We start from the raw sequence: 26,761 nt of genomic DNA on the forward strand, positions 1-26,761 counted from the left end.
GAGGCCACAGTGGCCAGCACATGCTCATTTCATGGACTTTGTTTACAGCCCAGCCCCAACACCCGACACAGTGAGGGACCTGGTTCCACCTATAGCTGCCCAGGAGTGGGTGATGATGGGTGGACAGGGGTTTGAGGCCCAAGCTCCCCTCCCCAGATGTCCTGGGTCACTTATGCTTAGTGCACTGTGATACTGCTTCATCCTCACCCCCATCTGGACCCCTAGCCAGGGGTGGTGCTCCAGGAGGAGAAGGGCAGGCCAGGAGAGGCCCTTTGGCCCAGGAAGTCCTCCCCCACGGTGGTCATCCACGGGATCAGGTAGTTCTGAGACTTCCTAAAGCCCTGTCCGATTCACAGTCACCACCCTGGCACTACAGGCGTAAGTCTACCCTGCCTGCCTCAGCTAGGGCCTGATACATCACTGCAGACTGCCCACCTCTGAGACACGTGGGAAATGACACCCGCCCCCCCAACCTTGACAAATGCAGCCCCACCTTCTCCGCTGATGACGACCAGGTCCTGGCCTCCTTGAAAACAGAGACATTGTTAAATGGATCTGTGGGTTCCTGCCCCGGTCACCAGCACCTGGCAGACACCCTTGTGAAAGGCACTTGAGTCTAGGCTGAAGGCAGGCCCAGAATGACACAGAGCTCAGGAGCCAGCATGTGAACAGGGCCTGGCAGTTTTCAAAGCACTTCTACATTTGGGTGAAGCTTCCCAACCTTGAGCTAGACAGGGCAGGTGTCACTGGCTTCATTTGACAGACAAGGAAATTGAGGCCCAGGGTCCCATAGCTAGGAAGTGGAGTTCAGACACCTCCAACTGCCCAGCCGCCCTCAACCCCATGGAGAGATCATTGTGATCTCATGCACAATCCGGTGAGGCCTACAAATGTGCCTTCCCCGAAGTCTTGGGAGCTTGCAGCTGTCTAGATGTGAAGGGGAGGTACAGCTGGATGAAAGGGGGGAAAGACCAAAAAAACAATCTCCCCAGGAGGAAAGTGGGCTCAGTTTCCCCTCCCTGCAGGCCAGAGATACCCAGATACAGCTTTTGGTGGAAAGAGGCATTTAGGATCCCATCAGGGTCGGAAATTCCCTGGAGGTCCAATGGTTAAGACTCTGTTTCCACTGCCGGGGAGCAAGGGTTTGATTCTGGGGCTGGGAACTAAGATCTCACAAGCCACATGGTATAGCCAAAAAAAAAAAAAAAAATCCCACCAGGGAGAAGGCATGGAGGGCTCAGGGAGCAATAGGAAATTGGGAACCATTTGGCCTTTTCAAGCTTATTTTCCGTCTCCCTCCACCCCTCAGACTGAAAACCAAATGCTCAGCTCTATGGTTTGGGAAGTGAGGTCTAGTTTTCCTCTCAAGGAGGCAGCACTGGTCCTTTCAGTGCCTGCACCCTGGTCAAAGGGATCTGGATCTAAATCCTGGCTCTACCATCTACTGAATGACCTTGGCTAAGTCCTGCTCTGAGCCTCAGTTTCTTCCTCTGTAAAATGGGAATAACCCTGTAGTCAGCTCAGAGGTTTGTTGTGAAGAATACATGAGACAGTGTGCATGGAGTACTCTGCACAGTGCGACCCCAGCAGGTCCTGGATGGACGTTAACTCCTGTGATGGTGATTATTAATCTTTTACCTTCCCAGGCAGCTCCTGATCATTTGCCCACTGCCACCAGAAGGACTTGTGAACCAACTCCTCTTCCATCTACACCCACCCCCACTCCCCCCTCAAGCCTAAGAACTCAGTCTCGCTAATGAAGCCGAACTCTCCTCCCCCCACTGCCCATTCAGAAGTCATTAGCAGGATCTCCACAATTAGGAACAAATGGTTTATAACGGATGGCACCCAGGGAGGGCCATGAGGATGGAGGGGAATGAAGCTAGTGCTTGGAGGGCAACTGGGAGCTGCTACGAAAAGAAAAACAAGTCCTGGGGCAGAAGGGTCTCTCATCTACGGGATGAGACCACACCCTCATTTCTGTCTGGGAGAATTCAGGGAAGGACCAGTGACCTCTGTGCAGAGGTCAGGTGCAGGGAAGTTTACCAGTTCTTTCTCCAAGCTAGAGGATTCCAGGTCTGCGTTGGGGTCCCAGCCTTGCTGTGTGCGTGTGCGTGTGCGTGTCCATGTGTGTGTGAGGACGTGGTGCTCAGGAAGACAAGCTTGAAGGACTGAACTTTGAGAACAGAGCAGAATCACACAGATCACAGAACTGGTGAGCTGGAGGGTTAGAGGGTTATCTAGTCTGGTGTTTTCCAAAGTGCTGGCCTGGCCATGATCTAATGGTGGGTCATAGAATATCAATTGAGAAGGTCAAAAACAAGGAAAAAATACACACACACACACACACACGAAAATATCAGAGTTAATACATAAGCATAAGCATTGTTTCATGAAACTGCGCTGCTGCTCCAAACAAAAGGTATTTCTTACAACAGATTCCAGCAAAAATATCTGCAAAACACTGATGTAGTTCACTTTATCGATAAGGAAATGGAAATTCAGAGACAGGCAGTGAAGTGCCCAGAGTCACACAGCAGCTGAAGCAGAACCTGAATCCCCTGGGCCTGACATGGGCTCTGAACAGGGGAAGTGCGGCCAGGAGGTGGGCAGGGAGGATGGAGGACCCCCGGGAATTAAAACTCTGGTTTAATTCCAATGGTGGTGAAGGGCAGCCAAAATAAACAAAACTGAAACTTTTGTTTGCATCTAGCTAATTTTGGCAAAATTGGGATCTCAACTGTCTGGATAGTTTCAACTGAGAGCTGGCTAGATTTAGAGGAAGGGGCCCTAGCAGGGTGTTTAGGGGGCCAGCCCACCCCAAACCTGAAAAGCCCTCCCAGAAAGGCCTATCACCTGATCACCTGTCCCCCTGGAACATGACTTTTGATTCCTTTATCCATAACCCAGGGGGTATTTATGAAGTCCCGCAGGGCACCCACACTGTCCTAGACACTGGGGACACGGTGTGTTTGCTTTAACTGGGCTCACATCCTAATAGAATGAGACAGACGCTGTAACACAATGAAGCGAGCTGTGAGATGGTGGCCATGTTGTGCAGGACGGTGGGATGGTTACTTAGGTTGTACGGCCAGGGAGGACCCCTCCGAGGACACACTGAGGATGAGGGGGCTACTCTTTCAGGGGACGGATATACGACTGGAAGGAGCTGGTACAAGAGTCCAGAAGCAGGTGTAAGGCTGGAGCGTTATGAACCAAAAAGGCCAGTGTGGCCAAGCTTCCAAGGAAGTCTCAGGAATGAGTGGCAGCCAGATCACAGGGATGCTGGTTTTTTATTGCATTCTATATTCGAGGAAAAATTGCTGGAGAATTTTAAGCAAGAACGGCTGTCATCTTTGAGAGCAGATACCTAACCCACTGCTAGTAAACAGTAGGTACCTAATAAGTACTTGTTGACTGGTACAGGAAACCTCTGTCTACTCCTTGAAATACAAGTCCTCTGGGACCAGAGTGTGGAGGGAAAGGGGACAGGGAGAAGGGTCAGCAGTCAGGGGTCCCAACCACCAAGGGTGCTGACCTGGGGAGATCCAGGCTCTCCACCAGCCAGGCTTTATCCTCCAGCAAAGAGACATAAAAATGAAATTACGCTGAGAAGGAGGGGCATGGAGGATGGGGGAGAGGAGACCATAAAACCCCCGAAGTGATTCTACACCTTTTTCCCTTGGAAAAAAAAAAAAAAAAAGCTTTTTGGGTAAGGCTGTAAATTTTTTTTACACCAACCTCGTAAAAATGACATCGGCACATTCTCAAATTAGAACCATTAAAATGAAAACCAGCAACGCAGATACAGGCAGGCCCATGTGGGTGGGAGACACACAGCCCAGTTTCAGGACCCCTTCCCCAACAAGTGTGTTGAGAATGCGACCCCTCCAAGGAAGATGATTAACAAAAGAACCCACCACGGCCCAGAAGGGCAAGGTCCTCCCTAGAGGCTGGCCCTCCCCTCCATTCTTGCCCCAGAGGCATGGGTGCAGCCTCTCGGGGCCAAAACCAGCTCCCCAGGAAGGTCCAACAGTGGCGTCCGGAAGGAACTGAAGCACTGTGGGCTGAGGGTTGCAGGGTGGTGGCGCTTCCCCTCCTAGACATGTCCCAGTAACTGGAGTTCTCTGGAAGTGGGTCTGCTCCCAGGTCTGGGTGCAGGGCCACTGTGAACCCAGCCACTGCCCTCATGCTAGCCACCCTGCAGGGGCCCTAAGAGTGAGGTTTGGAGTGGGGGCTGTGCGGGGCATACGGTTCCCTCCCCACCGACTCCCACTGGGGCTCCCTCAGGAGAACACCTAGCTGACCCACTGAGAGGGGGTCCTGGGATGTGCCCACCTGGCTTCAGTCCTTCACCCTTAGAAGAGGAAACACTCACCTTCTTCCCCCTCAATCCTCCCCAAACTCCTTATCAGTAAGGACAAGAACTCTGGTATAAAAGGGAGATGAAAGAGGCGGGGGTGGGAGGGTGGGAGGAGGGGGGTCTCAGAATTCCACAGCAGAAGGGAAGCCTGAGGGTACAGTGGGCAGTCTCCTTCCTAGTCCCAAGGAAGCAGGGGCCTGGGGACACCCCTCCTCTACCTTTCTCTCCCCGCTTAGGGAAACTTCCTTTCCTGTCGGACCAGGAGGCAGACATGCAAAACAGGGGGGCCTTTGGCTTAGTTACCCAGGAGGGGTATGAGAAGGGGAGTTTGGCCCTCTCAGGACCCTGCCCGTCACCTTACTACCTGGCCCCACCTCCCACTTGGCCCCTGTTCCCAGGCAGGAGGGACGCAGGGAGTTTCTAACACTCCCTGCAGCTGTCCGCAAGTCTGGGACCTCCCTCGCATGAACTTTCTAAGTCTCCCCTCTGAGGAGTGTGGGCCCTGACTCTCCCTTCGGGGGCCCCCAGCACCTCCTGGGAAAGGACTCATTCTACAGAAAGAGAAGGGGAGTCTGGAGGGTGTGGGACCAGAGATGAAAGAACGGGATCTGGGGCGGGAGTGAAGACTTGAAGAAATGGGCCCCAGACCTGCAGACGAAAGGCAACTGCTGACTGCACGCGTGAGGTGTCTGTGCTAATTCACCTCCGAAGACTCCCCCTTTTCCACCCCATCCCCCCAGGAGAGCCAGATGGGAGAGGGAAAGGAAAATCTCTTCCATTCTTCCTTCCCCCAGCTCCCTGACACTGCCCAGCCCCGTCTCTATGGAGGGGGCTGAGGTAAAAGCCCATTAATGTGCAGAGCCCCCCAACCATTCTGAATCTCCTCACAGGATGTGAACAGGGTGGGATTTGGCCTGGTTGCCACAGCAACTGCAGTGGGAGTTCCCAGACGCTAGGCAACCCTCCCGTGACCCTTGCTGACCTGTCACCCCCGCAACCAGAGGACAATAGGAGTGGCGGCTCTGGAGGCCCCGACTCCTTTCAGCCCAGCCGCTCTGCCCGCTGCCCACCCCCCCCACCCCGCCGCCTGCCTGGCCCAGTCCCCCTGGCCCCAAGTCCAGCGAGCATCCCGCCTGGCCCCCGAAACCTCCACAGGCCCTCCACCTCACTTCCCCAGAGCTGCCACACACTTCTCCCAGCCCTGGCTGTGCCCTCATCGGAGAGCCCAAAGGATATTTGTGGAGACCCCGGGGAAAGCCCTATGCAATGGGAACGTGTTCATACAGGTGAAGTCAGATTAGCAGAAAATGCAAGGGCAACCTTCAAAGAAAAAATGCCACCCTAGAGGGGAAATATGGGCCAAGGAAGACTTTGGCTTGATGAGCGAAGGCAGGGGTTGCTGGGCAGCTGGCACGCCTGTTGGGTTCAAGGCATCTCTAACAGGATCACTAACCCCAGCGGGCCAGCAGGGTGCTGGGTGCAAAACAAGCTTCCATGCATGTTTGCTGAGTGAATGCGCGCTCCAAGGCTCACAGTCCTCCCCTGCCTCCTCCTCAGGGGAGACTCGCCAGGAGACTGGAGACCAGGTGAAAGCCCCAAGGACAGAGTGGAGGCAGTGTGGCTCTGCCACTCACCAAAAAGGGGCTGGGAGGAGGGAGCAGGAAGCTGGGGCCTTGGCTGCTGGACCGAGGCAGGGCAGCCAGACCAGACGGGGACCCTCTCTCCAGTCAGACAGGGCTGGGCAGCCCAGCCCTGCCCCCCTACCCCCACCCCCTGGCCGCCTCTGTTTAAACAAGCTCTCGGCCTGCTGTTGCATGGAAACCGGGGCCTCTTGTTCCAGAGTGACGTGGCTGCCCTCTTCAGCACTGTTTGTTTCAGCCTAAAGTCCTGTCACCAGCCTGACTTCTGACTCGCCCTGTTTATCTCTCTCTCTCCTTTGTCAACTCATTACTCCCAAAGGCCAAGACTGCATTTCCAGGGCTTGTTTATCCAGAGCAGAGGGGCAGGGACCAACCGACAGATGGACAGACGGACAGAGGAAGAGGCGCCACGGGGGCACAAGGAGGAGGGACCAGGGCGCCACCCACAGACCCACTCACAACCTCTGGAGTGGCCACTTAGAGCCGGCGGCCAGCGCTGCTTTTTGTTGGTTTGTTTTAAGAGCGCTTTTAGCCTGAGAGTGGAGAGCTCTCATTCACTCACCAACAGTGGTTTATTTAGCACCTAGTAGGCACCAGGCCTCGCTGCCTCAGGGACTGCGAAGTGTGGTAGGAGCTGAGCCCTGCACGAGGAAACACTAGGAGCCAGGAGAACCGAGAACTACCATCCCTGGCACCTGGACAAGTCACTGCTGCCTCTGGCTGCCCCCTTATCTGTGATGTGGGAATAAGAACAACACAAACTTCCCCGAGAAGGTAAGGGGATTAAAGAACCAAAGCATCAAACAGAGGCATGGTTTTTGTTTGTCCTCCAAGGACTTCCTGATTGAGGTTGAGAGGGAGCAGGCACTTGCTGGGCCCAGCCCTCTTCCTCCATTCACTCTCCCAACAAAGAGTCAGAGACATTTGTTGGGGGGGAGGGGGTATCCAGAAATCGTTACCCTGAAGCCCCACCCCCAAAAGCGTCACTAATATATCGGGGGCAGAAGGATGGCCCACAGACTGTTTCCTTTTAATTGACAATTTTGTAATTTTAATTTTGCAGGGTTCTTTTCATAGTTTGGAGCCAAGAAAACCTTTTTTAAGTCTCAAATATTTTCCTTGGCCCTAGGCACTACGCCCGTAGTGAGTGCAAATGGATAAACCAGCCCTCCCTCTGCCTGCCTCCAAATCTCCACCCCAGTTTATTTGTGAAACAGATATAGGATTTTCCAGGACTTTGGGATATTCACCAAAACAAACAGGGATAACTGGAACGTGGAATATAGATGGTAAAACACCGGCCTGAATGCAACAGAAACACAGAAACCTGATCAGTACAGACAGTCCCGTCTCTCCCCACCCCACACCACTCCCCGCGTATCCTGCTGCTCACTGGCGCTCAGTATTCTCTTTAAATAATTTCTTAAAAGAAACTTTCCCCCTAGCCTTCCCTCCACTTTCACAAATTTTCATAGCTCTGTCTGCCTAGAGGTGCGATAGGAGAAGTCTTCACCCACACAAAATGGGTGGCCTTGGAAATCTCTGGCCTGGTGTGTTTTGTTATTGTTTTGATTAAGGGTAGGGTTCTGCCCTTTGACCTTCTGTCCCCCATAGATGGTACAGACTCTGTGGGTCTCTTCCCCAGGGAACCTGCTTAGGCAAGCTTGGGAGATACCAGCGAACTCCCAAGAACCATCTCCCTGGAGAAAGGAGACAGGCCTTTTCTGTTCAAGTTCCCACTGTTTGCAAGAGGAAGGGATTTTTAAAGTCCTCAATTCTGTTCACACCCGTATGGATCAGTCACTGGGGGGAAGGATTTCACACCCAAATTGCATCTGATCCTAACAGTCCCTGTGCTTCAGGTGCCAAGAGGCCAAGGCTCAGGGAAACCCAGGACTGGCCCAGATGGACTGCCGGGAAGGAGAGGTGGAGACGGAACCTGGGTTTGTTCATTCCCTGAGTCAGTCCTGGCTAACCAGCTCTAGAGTCGGCCTTCTGACAGTGCTGCTTCCAATCTGACCTCTGGCTTCAAGTGTGGAGGGAAAGGGCCCCTTAGGGGCTATGAAGTGGGAGAAGGAGCCTCAGGGCAAACCTGGGGGAGAGCAAGAGAGTGATAGGGGCACACACCTGTGCACACAGGGCAGGGAGGGGCACAGGCAGGGAGGCACGTGCAGGACCGGCCCCCAGGGGTAGCACCACCAGCAGTGACTTGAGAACCAAAGTCAAATAAGAGAAGGCGCATCCCAAGGCCAGCCCTCGCTGGGCCGGTTCTCCTGAACTTGTCAAGCATGATTTTCCCTTTTTCCCGGGTGGGGCTGGGAACTGGGGCCCCTGCTCTGTCATAACCCAACCAGGCTCCCCACCCTAAGGCCTCCTTCCTGATCCTCAGAGAGGCTGGTCTTGGACTCCTGAACTCTGCAGTTTAGGGTGGGAATGATGAAGGGGGAAGAGGGAGGAGGATACAGACAGAGGTTTCCAGTCTGGGCACTAAACATGGAGGCCTGCCTCTGCCTGCAGCTCGGAACTCCTCCCAGGTGTGCTGACCCCCGGTGCCTGTGAGTTGACTCACAGCTTGGATCAGGGGCCCCAGGCAGAGGTGCAGGTGGGGAATGCATTACAATACAAACAAAGTAAAGCTCCCAACGTGTGCAGAGCCCCCCAGGCCGAAGAGGAGACACCCAGAGTGGGGTCTCCCTCCCCCAACCCTGTTTGTTAACTTAGCCACAGTGCAGGAGTAGAGCCCAGGTGCCTGCCTGCCTGCCCAAGATGCACCCACCTCGAGCCTGCTGCCCAGCCATCTGTCTGCCCTCGTGGGCATTTCTGAGCCTAAGCCCGGAGATCTCAGGGCCCCCAGCCACCCCACCCTTTCTGGAAGGGCTGCTCTCCCCTGGCCTTAGTGATCACTAGAGGGAGGGGGGGTTGTCTCTGCTGGTTGGACCTTCTCAAGAAGGTTAAGGTAAGACAGCTAGGCTGGGAGGGGAGGCCCCGGGGGGAGCCAGGATGTAGGAGCAGGGGTCCAGTATCCCTCCCAGGTGGCTGGGGAGGCGTGCCGGCTCCTACCTGTTGCTGCTGGAAGTGCAGGAGCTCCGCGGGGCTCATCTCGCCGTTGCTGTCCGCGCCCACGGCCGAGTCCCTGCATGCACCGCCTGCGGCAGGGCCCGCAGCCCCGCCGCCGCTACTGCCGCCACCGCCGCCATCGGCCTGCCCAGAGAGGCTGCCCACGCCGTTCTGACCAGAGGGAGCTGACCTGATTGTCTCCGAGGCGGATTCCACCATCATGTCGCTCTAGCGGGACCTGGAGAGGGAGGAGAGACGTGGGGGAGGGGCTGAGGCACGAAGGCCTGCCAGGCAGGGCCAGCAAGGGATGCCCCCCCAATACCCCCGTCCCCAGACAACACAACCCCACCGAGCCCTGGGGCGGCTTCTCCCTCTCAACTTCCTGGAGGCCGACCCTGGGACCCCTGTTGGGGTGCAGACCCTCCTAATGTCACCCTCCCCCCAGGCCCAGGCAAGGGCAGCTCCAGACTGTAGCTGAGGTGCCCCCATTGCCCCATATTTCCTCGAGGGGGCGATGCCCCACCCTCAAACCAGTTCAGGCCTCTCCCTCCAGGCTAGTGTGTAAGGCAGAGCCAGGACGGGCAGGGGTCTGCAAGGACTGAAAAGCAGCTGAGGTATTCACTGGGAGCCACCATATTGCCTCCCCTCAACACTTGTGATGGCCGTTGTGTTTATTTCCCCCCAGACCCGGAGCTCCCCAAGGACAGGGCCTCCTTTCCCCGCTGCAGCACAGGCAGCCGCCGTCTGCCCAGCACCCACTACTGGATGCCAGTCCCTCAGCTGGGCCTGGAGCTGTGCTCCGGGAGAGGGGGCAGCCAGTGGTCCGACATCCCTGACCTTCCATTCTAAGGCCCTCAGCCCAGCGCCTGGCCCAAAGCTGATTCTCAGTGTTTACTGTCTCCGCAGGCACCCAGACCCCTTCTCACAAGAATTGTGGGAGACCGTTCCTTTCGTCCTGATTTTACAGATGGGAAACCGAGGGTCCAGAGGGTCAGGAGATTTACCCAAGGCTGAGCCAAGGCCTGAATCCAGTGTCTTCTTCCCCCACGTTCCCAAACTGCCTCTCAAGCAATGGCAAAAACATGCTCAGGACAAGAGGGTATGACAGGGATGGTCAAGGCCAGCGAGGAGGGGGCCTGCGGTTCCTTCTGCATCTCATGGACGGTGCACTAGCTCAGATACCTGTTACACAGACCGAAGCAGATGGGGGGCTTCAGTGGGCAGAGCTGTTCTCAAAGGCTAGGGTCTCCAGCTATCGCCAAAGCCACAGTCCCTTGAGAGGAACACTGATTTCAGCCAACAAGACACAGTTGGTATCCACTACTGATCTCTGACAGGAGTCTTAACCTCCCTAAATCTCTCTCAGTTTCTTTGTCTGTAGAAGGAATTTCTCCCAGCCTCAGAGTCCCGTGAGAAGTAAATAAAACAGCACACACAAATCACCCGCAGAGTTAAGGGCCAACAGATGATCGGTCCCTTCTTCACCTGCCCTCTCTCTGTTTGTAAGGGTGGAGGCCCTGGGCTCGGAGAAGTCGAAGACTTGGCCGAGATCACACAGCGATCAAGGGGTGGAAGCCAGTCGGTGATCTTTCCTCCCCTTCTGGATTCCCTTTTGGCCTTTGCAGACCCCACAGACACATGGAGTCCCTGACCCAATAAACGGGTGCGAGTGGGCCTTAATAGACCAACGGCTGGAAGAGACTCATTGCCTTACTTTCTTCTCCAAGGAGGCAGCTCCCAAATTCTCTTTCACCCTGGAAGAATTCTCTCCCGTCACCCTACTGAGCCCCTTGCTGTTTTTGTCCCCAGTGTTGGCAGAATGGGAAGGACAGTGAGGGCGTGGGGGGAGCTGGGGGTACAGAGCACTGCTGAGGGCCCATGGGGAGGCCACAAGTCCATGTGTGCCACGTCACACTTGCTCTTGTGATGACCTGTGCGGCCTCCTGGGTGACCCCGTGCTGCTGGAGTGTCCCTTTTTCTCTGCGTGTTCCCAAGGACTTTTTACAACCACCCCTCTCCCCCTAGCCGTGGCTCCCAATCCTGGGTTCCGAGAGGAGCTGGGCCGGGGGCAAGGGCAAGGTTGGGGGTGATGGTTTGGAAGAGATTGAGCACTCGGTCTCAGGCCTTAATGGCTGTGTCAGCCCGGGGGCCGGCGGCTGCCAAATGATGGATGGTATGGACACCATCCTCACCCACCAGAGCACAGGGCTCCAGTCCCCCCCAGCAGCCTACAGAGCACCTTCCTGCACTCAGGCCTGGGCTCCCCGCTACCCGAGGGGGAGGGGAAGACAGCAGGGCCCCTCTGCTCTCCCTCGGCCTGACCCTGGCCCTGATTCCAAGTCTAGCTGCCCTGAGATCTGAGAACTCCTGGGCCCCTGGGGACAAAGACCAGAGCTTCAGGGCTGTGTGTGTGTGTGTGTGTGTGTGTGTGCACAGGAGAAAGGAGAGGGAATCCAGCAGTTTCATCCTTGGGGTAAGAGAGAGTGCCGCCCTTCCCACACACACCATAAAGTTGACCAGACAGCAAGTTTGGAGAAAAGGAGAAAAAAGGAAGGAGGATGCAAACAGAAGTGTCCTTTTCTTTTCTTTTTTATTGGGGGGGGGGGGCAGGATATAGAGCGACACCCAGTGAACAACATAATTGCTGCAATGTGGCGTGTAATAATAGCTATTCAAGCGCCGATCATTCATATTAAACAGGGTGAAGCAAGCCCTCTCATTTGCATGCTTGAGATTATATGCATTTGAAAAGTCATTTCCGCAGGGTGTATGAATGGCATTAATTCCCACGTGGCGCTCTGCTCTGCCCCCTCCCCGGGGCCTTCAACTCCTTCGAGGGTCCTGCCCGCCCACCAGCAGGCACCCAAACCTGCAGGTGGGTGCTCCCAGGAAATCTCCACACCTTCACCTCTGCCCTGAGACACCTGCCCTCCCGAGGGGAAGCACATGGGCAGAGGGCAGCCTCATGCCTGTCTCTCCGCTGGGTGATGTAACAACACTGGGGTGTTCCCTGCACTGTGGGTGAGCAGGTTCTGGGTGCCTGGGGCCCAGCCAGGTAGGGGTGGGGTGGCTGGGGTGGGGTGCTGGAGGCAGGCCTTGATATCAGTGCCTGGTTCCCATAAGGACAGGGGAGAAAGCCAGTGTCCGTGGGAACCTGAACTCTGGCTGGGGGAGACAGGGGCCTGAGTGTCAAGGCGCCTGAGCTCAGCCACAAGCAGCTGTGAATCCTTTCCCTTCCTCCTCTGGGCCTCCATTTTCCTGTCTCTGCGTGGTGAGGTGGTCCTGAAGGTCTCTTAGGCCTTGGAAGCTTCAGGAGTATAACTCCTCAGTCAGTGTGTGGATAGGAAACCACCAAGTTCTAGAGGCGGCCGAGAGACATGGAGGGTCCACTTGAATCACAGCTGTCCCTTTCCCAAGGGGAAATGCAGGCCTCAAAACTCCCCGTGGAGACCTGGGCTGCCTGCGGTGGTACTGAGGGGGCCCCTCCAAGAACCCCCTCCTCCGTTCACTCCCACCCCTCTGCCTCTTTCCACACACTTCCCCCTCTGCCAAGCCAGCTCCAGCCCTGGGGACCCCTGTCCTCAGCAAAGAACTGCTGACTGACCACCTGCAGGAGCCGAGAAGCGCTCTGGGAAGGAGACCATCTGGTTTCAAGGGCCACCTGGGTGACCTTGAGCCAGTCACTGGTTGCTTTTTCTTTCTTCAAATGGACACGTAAGGAGAGGGAACAAGATCTTTCTAGGATTCCCTAAAATTGATTCGGTCATGGCCAACTCAGCCTTCCCTGAACCCTCCCCTGCCGCAAGCTGGGGGCAGCGTGGAGTCATCCCCTGTGCGCCAGGATTTCTCCGTGGGGTGCTGGTCCTACCCTTGGGCAGGTCCTGGTTTCTGGTCTCTCAGGGCTCCCCTGGGGCGCCAGGGCACCTGAGAGCCTCTGGCCAGTTAAGGAAGGAAGGAAGGAAGCAGGGTCAAAGCCGCAACCGCCTTTTCCGCTCTGGGGGTGTCTGCGGGGCCGCCGGGGGCTCTCCCACCTCCCCTGAGGCTCCTGGCCCTTCGAAGGACGCGGGCTCGAAGCACGGACCGGCTTGGAACGCGCCGGGTCCGCCTCTGTCCCCTCCCTGGCCGGAAGTGACGAGTTCCACCCACCTTGGGGCCAAAGGGAGGACCCAAGGGTTAGGGTGCTTTCTGGGGGGGGGGGGGGTGGAGAGGGGAAAAGGAACAGGGAGCCCCACACGCGGAGAAACCTTTTGTGCCTTTTCCGCGGGCCCATATGGTGTACGGAGTATTAATTACCGTAGCTTTTTAATTAACAATTGCTTAATCTGAGCGATTGCCATGACACCCTATGCCTCGCCGCGAACCCGCACCGCCCGCCCTGCCAACTCATCAATTAATTTTTATTGACGTTTTCTTCCCCAAACAGGCACAATACCAGGGTTTTCCAATTAACACCTCCGCGATCTCTAATTAGTGCAATTAACAGACTGATGGATGCCCGGAGTTTACCCGCAAGCGAGGGAGGGAGCGAGGGAAGGGGCGGGGCAGCCCCCAGCGCGCTCTTGTGTCCGGCAGGACGCACACGTGCATGCGCGCAGCCGGAGAAGCGGCGCACCCCCAGCTCTCAGAGGAAGCCCGGCTGGTGGGGGTGTGACCACAGGTAACCTGTACCCAGAGCAGTGGTGGTGATTTGAGTTGAAATAGCAGACACCGGGGTCCAGCCCTTGGGAAACCTAGAATCTTGTCGGGGGGCAGTTGAAAGCCTGAGACTAGAAGTTGCGAAGCTGGCTTCTAGCCCTACCTCTGTCACCAATTTGCAGTTTAACTTGGGGCAAGTTCTTCCCTTTTCTTCTCTGTAGGATGACGGGGGAAATTGGACTAGATGTAGCTATCTGTTTACAATGTATATACCCCTATCAACTTCCAAGAAAGACTGGGAAGCAGACTGCAATAAAAGACAAAGCTACTTAAAATATAATACCATGGGGTAGTACAAGGGAGAATAAATGGGCCAAGACCTTAAGCCAGAGTATCTCAAAACTTCAGTGCATCAGAATCGCCTTGGGAGGCTTGGTAAAATACAGATTACTGGGCCCCTGGCCTGGAGCTTCTGATGTTAGGCCTGGAATGCCTTGAGAATTCATTTCTTAAAAGTTCCTAGGTGATGCTGATTAGGCAGTTATGAGCTTCCTGGTGGCCAAAACGAGGTGATCTACCTCCAAGACCATTCGTTCATTCAACGTGGATTTTGTGCCAGTTAAGCCAAGCACTGAGTGAGGCCCTATCTACAGGATACTAAAACTTGGTCCTGGCCTCCAACTGGCTTACAAAACTCAAACAAGCCAGCGTAGGTGTCCTGGGTGTTTTGATGGCAACTGGTAATAACGGAGGTACAATTTCACCTCCCTTTTTTCCTGAGTAAATTTGGCATTTGTTTTTTTTCAAAGTTTAGCCAGTAGTGTGAAGTTTTGGCCACAAACAAACTCATTCTTTTCTTTCTTCTGGTGCTGCCCAGGAGAATATTTCACCAGCAATGACCCTTCATCCATTCATTCGTTCAACAAATATTTAAGCACCTACTCACGTGCCAGGCTGTGTGTGTGCAGACCTGAGTAGGCCTTGCACTCCGGGAGCTATGTCCCCACAAGGTGAGGCAGACGATAAATAAAGACACATGTAGATAAGCTCAAATAAAATAAACTCTATAAATATGAGTACAGGGAACAAATAAAAGACTCAATTTATATGGAGGGGCAAAGAAGGCTTCTTTTTAAGAACTGGCATTTATACTTAGAAATGAAGAATAAGCAGGTATCGGTCAGGCAAAGTGTACACCGAACGCAGGGGGAACAGCATCTGCAAAAGGCCTGATTTTACAAGAGCAGTCACTGGTTTTTGAAGACTTCCTTCAGAGCAAAGAGTCTTTGAAATGGATGCATTTCTGGATTATATAAAAAGACATGGGATGTCCCTGGCAATCCAGTGGTTCAGACTTCACCTTCCAAAACAGGGAGACTGGGTTCAATCCTTGGTTGAGGAACTAAGATGCCACATGCCTCATGGCCAAAAAATCAGAAATAAAACAGAAACAATGTTCTAATAAATTCAATAAAAGACTTTATAGTACTACATGGGGGGGGGACTTTCAAAGATAGGTTCTCATAAGGTGTAATTTAGAGAAAAAAAAAAGCCACACATAAGCAGGTACCATATGGAACAGAGCATGGGGCTGCCTTTTATTTCCTTCCTCCTCTTCTTTTCCTCTTCCTCCTCTAGCTGTCCCGCTATCAGATCCCACTTGTGTCAAGGGACGTAAAGCAGAGGGCTCTTCACAACGAGCACTGACATTTCAAGCACCTGAAGGATACTTCCCAATCTGTCATCCCAAGGCCCGGGAATCCCCTTGCCCATCCAGCTCAGGCCCCAAAGGCCCACTGGCTTCGGGTCACCAGGTGAGAGGAGGGCTCCAGCAGGAGCCCTGGGGGCCTCGGCCTATCCTCCCAGCCCCTCATTGCACATCCTACCTGCTGACCCTGCTCTGGTCTCTTATTAGCTCTGTAATTAGAACATGAGCAGTGAGGTCACCATCTGAGCCTTGGTTTCTTTATTTGTCACGTGAAGCTAATACAGCAACCCTTCCTTACAGGGCTGCCGCGGTATCGCTGCCTGAAGGTGTGCAGAGAAGGCTACTTACTACTGTTGTGGGACCCAGCAAGTCCAGATGCCATCCCCTCATCCAGGCCCTGACGCTGGGGCCCCACCCATTCCAGGCTCATCCATTTTTACTCTCTTCAGCACTTTAGGAAAGTGAGACAGAACCCAAGGGTTGGAATGTCTCTGTAGCTCCCAATTGGGTCCTCAAAGCAAGGCAGGGTGATGCGAGCCCCATGACTGCTTGGCGCTTTGATCAGCCTGGGCAGTGTCTCTCCTCAGGCAGAGGGGGGCCATCGGAGCTCCAGAAAAAGAGCTCAGTCCCTCTCCAGGGCCCTCCCTGGACTGTGGGATGCTCTTGTGTGGGTCAGAGTCTGGCACCCTGGGCTCCCTGCTAACTCACTTCAGCCTAAGAGTCTCCCTGAATGACACACTGGGAACTATCTGGTGTCCAACTTCAGGGATCATTTGAGGCCTCTTCTTAGCACAAAACCTCCAAGCCCAAGGAGCTGATGCACATGCCAGGATAAGGACGTGCCTCTGATTTGGAAGGTGAGCCGCCATCCTGGGGTTCTCTGTTCTAGGTTCTCCTCCAAGTTTCAAATAACTTTATCTTCTAATCATAAGAGTAGGACATCTTGGTAGAAGCATGTGAGGAGGAAATAAATGAATAGTACCTGTAAGTTTATCAGCTGGAGAGCTAAACTTTGGGGCCCTACCCCTTTCAGACTTGTCCATTTCATTCTCTTTGGGCATATAAATTTCTAAACCGTGAGCTTGGGTTCATAATCTGTACATGGTTTGAATTTTTTTTCCCACTCACCACGTACTATCATAACCATTTCCACATGACATCAAATATTTTAATCAGCAGGTTTTAGTTGTCACAGAGTTGTCTGAATGACGCTGGGCACAGAGGGTACTGGCATTTGGGCACACAGAAGTGAATAAAACACAGCCCTTGCTGGGGGGAAAGGGGTTATAGTTGGGTGGAGAGAGACAGACGCAGGCAAACACAAGCATTAAAAAATATCCATACCTGTCCTCTGTGCGCCAAGTAGCTTCAGTTGTGTCCAGCTCTTTGCAACCCGATGGACAGCCGATGGACTGTAGCCCACCAGGCTCTACTGTCCATGGGAATCTCCAGACAAGAATACTGCAGTGGGTTGCCATGCCCTCCAAAGAATCTTCCTGACCCAGAGATGGAACGCGTGTCTCTTACGTCTCCTGTATTGGCAGGTGGGTTCTTTAACCACTAGTGCCACCTGGGAAGCCCCCACCTGGGCTCTACCTGGGATCAATTTAACTGGATTCTCTGGGGAGTCAGATCTAGGCATGGATAATTTTAACAGTATTCTAAATTTCTGGTACAACCAGGGTTGAGAACCGACTACACAACACACAACTGTACCCGTGTTATGTTCAGCAGATACTGGAGAAGGGGGCTGGCTATGGACGCCTCCAGGGAGGCATGGATGCCTCGAGGGAGTAGAATGCTCTGGGAAGGTTTCCTGGAGGAGGTGACTTCTGAGCTGAGTCTTCAGTAAGTGAAGCCTGGGCACACAATTTGTGAATATATTCTAGTAACAACTATTCCACTCAGAGTCCTTGAAAGTTCTTTCCCATATCCTGTCACACACAGGCACTCACTATGACAGATGAAGGAACCACTCTTTGAGGAAGTTTAGTGATGTTTCAAGGTTTCTTGGCTGCTAGGAGGTTGAACCAAACAAACCCTACAGCTCCCAAACCAGAGCTCTTCCCTGGAATTCCATCTCAAGGTGGCAAAGCCCGGAGGGCGGTCACTGGAATTTCTGAGGAATCTGAACCTTTCCTCACCACCACACCATGCCCCTGCCCCAGCGCACTTTTCACTGGCTCCGGCCCCAAAATGCTTCCACCAGGCCCTAGCAAGGTGGCCTCCCTCAACACTTCTTCCGAGTACCATGACGGAAAGAAAGAATTAACAGCAAGAAAAAGAGAAAGAGAACCAAAGAGCCCACTCCATCTCATTAAGAAAGTAAACATAAGAGCCATCTAAGTGTCTAATTAAGCTTCTAATTAGTCCCTGCTTGTTACTAATGCAAATTAGATTACTCCGCTTAACTACAGCATGTCCACAACACCCTTGTTAATTGCGGCCTTTTGAAATTAAATTACTCCCTAATTAGCATATCAAAGCCATTGATTCGGAGCTGGGAAAGATGAGGGCAAGAGGAGCCGAATGCCAAGTTTGGTTAATCAGAGATGGCTAATTAAATAGTGCTGTCTTTCGTGGGGGGCCTGCTGGTTAAGGGGTGGGGTACTCACCCAGGGCCTGAGAGGCCATCTGGAGCCTGGTTCTGGTAGTGCCCTTGGCACCAGGGGGCTCCCATGGGCACAGGAAGGGCTCCTGCCAGCCTGGGACAGACCAGTGGTCTGGCCTTCTTTGGGCCCTGGCCCCTCTCTGTCTCCCGATATCTAGGAGTGTCATTTACAGGAATCTTGGGTACCAACTCAGAGGCATCCAAAAAACACATCCATATTCAAATATGCAAGATACAGCATCCTTCCACATCTTTTTCCCTGTTCCAAGATGACTTCCAGAAAGGTTACTGCTGCCCAGCGCTTCTCTAGTACCCACGTGTGGTTACATTCTTGGAAGAAAGTCTCCTCTCCCCCACCAAAAAGTACATTAAGTTTCTGTTGGGGATGGCAGGTAAGAGGGTGATGACTTTCATAGAGGGGTTCACCTCAGAGCCGATGGGCTAACTTCAGCTTAGAACAGATCCCTCAAGACATAAGGCCCTAAAATTCCCTCTGTGGTAGAAAGAAGGGGGGGAAAATTCATCTACCACAATCAGTTCTTAAGCAGCTGTGCAAGAATTAGATGTGGGTCTGGGTGTCCTTAAAGGTCTTCTCTGAGCTTATACAGACCTTGCAAAGCCTCTCAGACACCCGCCCTGCCTAGATCTTCCTAGAATACTGAAGTGAAAGTGAAGTCGCTCAGTCGTGTCTGACTCTTTGCGACCCCATGGACTGTAGCCTACCAGGTTCTTCTGTCCGAGGGATTTTCCAGGCAAGAATACTGGAGTGGGTTGCCATTTCAGCAAAATCTCCATGGCAAAGTTGCTAACAGAAATGCCCTCAGGGTCAGTCCCCAAGGGGGCCAAGTGGGACTCGGAAGATACTCAACTCCAGCCTATCTTTACCCCACAGAAATGCAGGCTCCATGTTTCACAGTGTTTGGGTTTTTCAAAAGAAGCCAAGCAGGGATATTTATGTGAAATTTACCACTGTAATAAACTTTGTGAGAGCCAACAAAGGGGTGAAGTTAGCCCATCTGTGATCTCAGTCCTATGGCCAGCATTCTGGAGGGGCAAGTTCCGGTCAGCTGTGTGACCCTGGACAAGTTAATCACCTCTCTGGGCCAGGGGACCTCACTTGTTAAACAAGAACAAGGAAAGGAGGCATGGGAAATGGCAAATCACAGTCCCTCAGCCAGGGTCTGGTGACCGCCTCGCTCCACTGTACCTGCCATAATCCCTTCCCAGACTTGGGATGTCTTCTAGAACCTTCCTCCTCCATCTTCCATGCAGAAGGCAGAGTCTGACCTTGTAGGTGTCTTTGGCAGGAGGTACACACCTGTGCCCTCTGCTGTACATTTAACAGATTAGCCCTAATGGAGGGCAACAGATCTTAACTGCCTCATCTAAAAAGGACAGAACTTTCACAAGAATAAAATCTTAGTGACTGATGGTCCCTACCCTGGTCCATCAATGTCTCCTCCGCCAACTAGGATGTGTATCTGTGCGTATTCGATTCTGTCCCCAGATCTTCCTACCCCAGTCCTCCTCTCCGAGTTTCTCACCAGCAGACCTCAAAGCACACAGAATCAAGGTCATGGCCAAATTTCCAAAGGGTTTGGTTTTGCTGATGAATGCAGGGATCAACCCAGGCCCAGGGAAGAGGAAGACTGCCCCCCTCCCCATCCGTTCAGAAGGGTGAATCTCAGGTAGGGTCCAGTCCATGGGTAGCCATCCAAGCCAAACTGGGCTAAAGGGCCCATAGCAGTGGTTTTCTTTTAGAAAATAAATTTAAAAGCAGGAAAAGATAAATGGGGAAGGGGTGAGGCTGTCCTGGTGTGAGGGGGAGGGCAGAAAGGCAGCACACACGGGCCAAGCTGCAGCCCGTCTCGCTGAGCTCTCTCTCCCAAGGAGATTCAATTAATTGATAACAAGAGGCATCAAATTAATTTCTGGAGGATGTGAGATTCTGATGAAGGGAAATCTTCGAAGATGGGGATCTGGAGGGAGGGGGGCACGCAGCGGCCCCTCTAATCAGGCTCCGCTGCCTAATTGCGGGGGAGGAGACTTGCCTGGGCCGCAGGGTCGCTGCCCCGTGCTCCACAGCGCCCCTGTCGGGCAGGACCCGCGGAGGCGGTGGAACAAAGGGGACCGGTCTCCTCTCTCACCCAACTTCCAATCCCCCCAGTCCACAGCTGCGGGAAAGTGGGGAGCAGGGAGAGGGGAGTGTGGGTGCTCCCTCCCCAGCGGTACAGTCAGGAAAACTGGGGCTCAGAGAGGGAGCGTCACGGTCCATGGTCAAGGTCGCAGAGGGAACGAGCAAGCGGGTCATGAGCGCTTACCCGAGCCGCTCACCAGGGAGTCTCAGACCCGCGCAACCCAGACCGGCCCCAAGCTCAGGGGGGTCAGCACAAGGCGTGGGAGACCCTCCCTGTACAGCTGAAAGATCTGAGGCCACCCGGCCCCTCTTCCAGAGTTGCCTGGACCTCTCAAAAGCCCCCAGCATCCTTTCGGAGAGGGCCGAAGACACTCGGCGCGCACGTCCCAGCGCTCAGGTCTCAGAGATCGAGGAGCTGCCGGCACCTCGCTCTGATGAGCTCGCGAACACTGGCCGGGCGAGCAGTCCTGAACGAGTGCACTCAGCCAGGGAGCGAGGACCCGGAGCTCGGCCTCTCCTGGGAACACCGGAGGCTTCCGAAGGGAAAGATTCCCCCAAATGGACCGACTACGCACCCTCAACATCCGACCTTCGCAAGTGCCTGCGACTCTGACCCGGCCCGGAGACGACCCGAACTGGAGATGCGGAAGCCTGGAGAAGCACTGCGCCCAGGCACCAGCGGCAGCCGCCCCTCCCTCGGTCTCCTGTAAATCCCGAGTCCCCATCCCTCCCCCAAATGCTCCCTCCCCCAAATGCTCCCCAGCAGCGCGCCCTTTTCTTTCAAGTTGCCATACACTCTGCTCAAAGAACGCCCTGAAGGAGAGAGAGGAGGAAGTATATGCTACCCTCTTTTGGACCAACTTCCTTCGGCCTGGGTCTCCTGGAAGCCTGGGCTCCAGAGATGGGAAACCGAATCTGAAGAAGTCTGCCTGCTGGCCGCCGAACTGAAGACACAACAGAAGCCCCTTCACCAGCCCACTGGGCCGATTTCCCTCCACACAGCTCAGCCTTCCTGCAGGCTCTGCTAGGACCTGGCATCCTGTCCTGGCTGGGGAGTATGGGAACCAGAGCCTGCCCCCCCCCCCACCAGCACCTGTGGGAAAGATCCTCACTGGGGGACTTGCTCCATTTCTGATTTTTCAAGTTGCAAGGGAGCCACCTCTTCTAAAATCTCTTTGCAGAGAGACTCCGGCAGCTCAGCGGTGGAAGGCAACCGCACGCAGTGATGGCTCCACAAGGTTTGTAGAATCCCGGTCTCCAATCCCAGACCCACCCTTCCCTCCAGTCACCATCATCTGTCTCTCCTTCGCTGCCCAAGGAAATTCTGGGTAACTTCCACCCGCTGACCCTGCCTATCTTGAACAAACGCGGGGGGTCACTAATCTAGACACCCTACTCTGTAACCATCTGAGAAAAACCCACCATCTCACCCCCACTCCTTCCCATGTGCACTTGTGGCCCAGGTAGGTATGGTCAGAAACTCCCAGTGGGAGAGCAAAACCCCTTTCCCCACACCCTGCACCACCAATGACCCCACCCAGCTTCTGGTCCCAGCTTGGGAGGCTCCAGTTGGGCAGAGGATGGGGCCTGGGGAGGTAGGCAGAGCTGCTGGGCCCGGGTGAACAGGCTGCAGGGGACAAGGATCAAAGGAAGACCACCAGCCTGGCCGAGGCCAGAATGGCTCACTCCTTGAGGCACTAGAAGCTTTGACTCTATAGCCCAGCACACTGTGGCCTTGTCCAAATGGGTATCTTTTGTGCACGGAGCTCTTGGTTTCTAGCTCAGGCAGGCATGCTCTGAGTCCAGGCTCCTCCCAGGGCCTACCTGAATGCTACTTCAAAAGCCAACTGTATCTGCAAGCCTGGGGCTGGGGGGGTGTTGGAATAGAGGGTTCCTGTGCCCCCCAACAGGACAGCACTGGCTGTGGGTGAAAGTATGCATTTCCATGGAGAATCCAGGAAGGCAACACTGAAAAAGACAGTGACTTCACCCTCAAGGGAAGGAGCTTTTTGCTTCTCCAAGGTGACCCATCCAGAGGTGGGTCCCAGATTGATTTGAGACTGCCAGCCAAATCTATCTTCCATTAGACTGTGTGAGCCAGGGTTCCATACCATAGGAGTCTCACTTTTTTGGAGAAAGATGGTACCATTTTTCCTCCTCTGTGTTCTAAGGTATTATCCTCCCACTTTTGTGTCCATGAGCACCTTAGCATACTGGGGGGAGGTGGACCTTCCAGGGTCTTGTGCAGCTGAGAGATCCAAAGTTCTGAGCCCAGATCCTCCCTTAAAAGAAAGACAGGAAGGGGAAATCCAGCCTTCTCGCTGGAGGGCTGAGAGGGACCCAGGCCTGAGCCCAAGAAAAAGGGAGGGGAAGTGGCAGGCCCTCCCATCCTCTCCTTTCTCCCTTCCCCACAGCAGAGGCTCAAGCCCTAGCGGTTACACTGGTGGGAATTCTAGGAGCCCCACCACTAACTATGTGACCTCAGACAAGCTGCTTCTTCTCTCAAGGCTTTATTTTCCTAACCCTTAAAATGGAGATTAATTTCCAGTCCAGCACGTGGCCTGGCAGTGCTGGGAATCTAATGAAAGCTACCCCTGGGTCAGTACTATGGTGTGCCAGGCACTGTTCTAGGTGCTTGACACCTGCTCTTCCATCCCACTGGCAAACAGGCTCTCAACTGCTATCACTGACCTACTTTATGCATAAGAAAACTGTGGTTCGAAGAGCTTAATTAAGTTCTCCAGAGTCCCATCACCACTGGCAGGTTCCAAAGCCTTTTCCCTTGTGACCCATGTTCTGCGCTGGGGAGGCCTGAGTTCCTTGCCCTGAGTTCCAGAGTCCTGGCACCAAGTCATAGGAAGCCACTTCAGCCACTGGAGCCTCAGCATCCAGTCAAAAACAGTGCCCGTCCTGACCTGGTCTGGGAAGCTGGGAGCTTTTGAAAGGAAACTGTGCCAGAGCTCCTTGGATGGAAGAAAGTATCACTTTGCACTGCTGCTGTTGCTAAGTCACTTCAGTCGTGTCTGACTCTGTTCGACCCCATAGATGGCAGCCCACCAGGCTCCTCTGTCTCTGGGCTTCTCCAGGCAAGAATACAGTTTGGGTTATCAGAAAAGCAAAGGCACTGTGCCTGCTTGGGCTGGGCTGGAGGGGTTTGCATTTCAGCTGGAGAGACAGGAAAGCCACCAGGGCAGTGGGGCAGCGAAGGATTAGGAGGTAGGGAAGAAGGGTGCAGCCACGCCAGGCGGGGCAGATCAGGGAAGCCTTCTTGGGGGGATGACCCTTCCCCTCCTTGCACCTCATACCTCTCTTCTGACAAAGACACCCTTGCACCACCCTCCTCTCTCCTGTCTCGTCTGCCTTTCCTACCCTGACAATGTGCAGACCCCAGCCCTCACAGCTTGGGCACTCCAATGCCCAACCTGGGAGCTGCCCAGACAGTGTAGGGGCTCAGCAAACCCTTGGGGGATTAATGGATTAAAGGACCCTTCCACCACAGCTCCAACTTTCCAGCCTCTAAGGAAGAGGTGTGTTTAGAGTAGGGGCCCAGCAGGATACGCACATTCCTGGCAAGAAGGGACCTACCTGCCAGCAGCCAGAAAGGAAGTTTCTGGCCAAAGGCAGAGGAAAGGGGGTGGGGTAGGGGTGTCCAGGTGTGAGAAGGGACAGGGACAGGTCCTTTTGCAAGTTGGGCCCACACTAGCCCCCCCACCCCACCCCCACATTCCCCCACACTGGTGTCAGGCCTTTCTCTCCCCAGGGCTCAGGGGTTCACCAGCTCCATAACTCCTGCAAAACATGCCCAGGACTGGGAGAGGGAGAGAAAACCCCACTCAGCAATCTAGCACTTAGTGCCAGAAGAAAAGGTTCCCATGGTCTCCCCCAGCGTAGTGCCAAGATTAGGATGGGGGAGGGGTAAGGTAGTGAGGGGGAATCCAGAAGAGATTCAGATCTTACAGGGGTCCCAAGTTGCAGGGGGGCCGGGGGGGGGGGAGCACAGCCACTTCTACCTGATGCCACTTTGCCCCACTGATGACAGTGGGAGTGACACCAGATGGGGCGCCCAGGAGACAGTCATGCTTCTGAGAGGCTCAGATCTAAGGGTGCTAGCGCGGGCAGACTGTCCAGGTGCCCACAGCACAGTCCCAGGGGCCTCCCTCCTGCCTGCCAGGTGACAAAGAGCCCAGAACCCAGGCAAAACAAAGTTCCTCAAGTTAAAACAAAAACAAAACAAGCCTGCAGATTTCCCCTCCCCTGCAGCAGTTTTCTGCCGGGTTGGGCAGGGTTGGCTGAGGCAGGGGCTGTCTGAGGTGGGTGACTCTCCTTAAAGCAGCTGGGCCCTGGCAAGCTTATTGGGCCTTCGCCCCTTCCCCCCCACCCCTGCCCCACCCACTGGCTTACTAGGAAGGTCATCAGCTTGAAATGCCCAGTGCCAGTAGCCTTCAGTCCCGGATTCCTACAAAAAGTGAATTTCTGGGTTCAAATTCTTGGTGTCGAGGTCTCCATTACCCGCTGTGTTCTACAATGGGACTGATCAGACTCTCCCTCGGCTACAGGCTGTATAGATGATCCCACAGCTCCTTCCTTCTGGGTGGGAGAATGGGGCACCCAGGGGAACCTCCAGCTCCAACCCTAGCTGCCTCTCAAACTGTGCTCCTCAAGCCCTCAATCCCAGACCCAACACAGTTAGCTCTGGGACAGCCAAGGCACGTGCGGGATGAAGATGCTCAAGTTCAAGTGAAAACCCGCATTGGCCAAAATGCTCCTGGGCTTTTCTCAGCAACCACTGGGATGACAGCTTCAGACTCCGGTTTTCTCCTGGGGCACCTCACCTCCAACCCCTGCTCCGGTCTCCGAGATCAATCAGCAGGGAGACCCGGCCCAAGGATGTAAGACATGCGGAGATCTCCAGACGGCTTAAACCCAGGCACCGAGGGAGCGAGGAAATCAGCGGGGCGGGGGTTGGCAAGAGAAGCCGGCGACGCACAGGGCCGAGTTGGGGGTTCTCTATCTGGGCTCAGGGTCTCAGCGTTCCCATATCCTCTCCTCCCAAGCAAGAGAGTCCGGATGGGACGCCCAAGTGTTCATGAGGTCGCCCCAGTTGGAGAGAAGGAATCCGCAGCCGTTAGGGCCTCTGACTCAGAATCCGCCTCCCGCGAAAGCACACGCTCCTTTGCTAGGGAGGCCAGGACCCCAGGCAGCTCAAGGCGCCCCGCTTTCTAGCGCCTCGGGCTCTAGCCGGGCTCAGCTCAAGTTAGTTAGGCGTGGATGGGGAGCGCAAGGCTGGAGCGCTGCCGGGGTGACCGCAGCTCGGGGAGAAGTGTTTGCGGGGGGCCTGTCTGGGAAGATGCCACAGTCCTGGGTCTGAGGAGGGGGTCCTACTTGGTTATCCCGGGACACTCTTCCCAGGCGATCTCCGAACCCTGCTGCCGCCTTCTCTCCTCCCCTGTATGGTGAGGCGGGGCTCTCTTCAAATGGGGCGAATAAAGATACCCACAGGGTCAGCCCCTCACCCTCCGGCACCGGCGCACAAAATCATAAGAGGCCGTTTCTAGACGCTCTCAAGTCCCCAAGAAGTTTTCCTCCCGTATCTCCCAGCCGACCCAGGGATGGAGGAAAGGAGACGACTGGCCCCGGAACCTCCGAGATGCGACCCCAGCAAACCGAGTCCCCTCCTCATCCAAGGAGACGCGGCGAGTTGGACTGCGGTCTCCCCCGTCCCCATCTGTCTGCCTCCGGCGCGTCTTGGGGAGTCCTGGACACACTGGGGTTGGGGGAGCCCACTTCACCACTTCCCTCCCCGGCTCAGCAAAGTCTAGGCCGAGAAGTACTCTTTGTCTTACCCGGGGAGTGGGGGGGTGCGCCGGTCGCTCCCCCGGACACCCCATTCCCCGTGGCTAGGCCGGGAGGGGGCCAGTCCTAGATTCTTGGGGGGATGGCGGGCCTTACTAGCCCTTCCAGCCCCCCACCCCCACCCCGGCCGACCTCCGCTGCCCACCCCCCGCCGCCGCGCCGTAGACCCCACCTGTTCCCCAGGCAGCTCCCGGCCGCGGGGGCCTGAGCCGGGGGCGGGGTGTCGCGGCCCCGCGGGGTCAGGGCGCCGCAGCCGGCCCCGGCTGGAACAAAGTGCGCCGGCCTGGGCCCGGCTCCTCCCGGCGCCCGGCGCGTCTCCGGCGGGCAGTTTGCAAACACAAAGTGAGCCAGTGAGCGGGCGAGAGAGTGCGCGAGCGAGGGAGTTGGGCTGGTCGCCGGCCCAGCCCCCACCCGCGTCCCCGGGCTCGGCCGGCCACCTACCTGTCCGGCCCGGCCGCTCCGTGCGGGCTCCGGCCCGTCAGCCCGCGCGGGGCATGGGGCTCGCTCGGGTCGCCGCCCGGGCCCGCCGCCGCCGCCGCCGCCGCCGCCTGCTGGGGCTGCCCCTCCGCGCCGCCCGGCGCCGCGCAGCTCCCGGGCGCCCTCCCTCCGCGCCGCGCCGGCCGGCCGCCCGCCGCGCGCCCTAGCCTCGCCGGGGCATCGCACTTTGGGGGCGGCTCGGCTCGCTCCGGCTCTGCTCCTCCTTCTCGATCCTCCCGCGACGCCTGTCCGCTCGCTTCGCCGCCGGGGCTCCGGGACC

The 26,761-nt window shown here is 55.3% G+C and overlaps 1 protein-coding gene across 4 annotated transcripts in view; it reads right to left on the reverse strand.

The window, feature by feature from the left end:
* Window positions 1-26,567, reverse strand: part of FOXP4 (forkhead box P4) — a 51,304-nt gene extending 24,737 nt beyond the window's left edge. For all 4 annotated transcript variants that reach the window (XM_018039055.1, XM_018039053.1, XM_018039054.1 and 1 more), the window contains exons 1-2: window positions 26,446-26,567; window positions 9,064-9,298 (exon numbers count right to left, since the gene is read on the reverse strand). In XM_018039055.1, coding sequence (XP_017894544.1) covers window positions 9,064-9,282 — 219 coding nt within the window. In that variant the 5' untranslated portion in view covers window positions 9,283-9,298; window positions 26,446-26,567. The remainder of the gene's footprint in view (window positions 1-9,063; window positions 9,299-26,445) is intronic.

Source organism: Capra hircus, chromosome 23 (genome assembly GCF_001704415.2).
Source record: "Capra hircus breed San Clemente chromosome 23, ASM170441v1, whole genome shotgun sequence".
NCBI classification, from domain to species: domain Eukaryota; kingdom Metazoa; phylum Chordata; class Mammalia; order Artiodactyla; family Bovidae; genus Capra; species Capra hircus.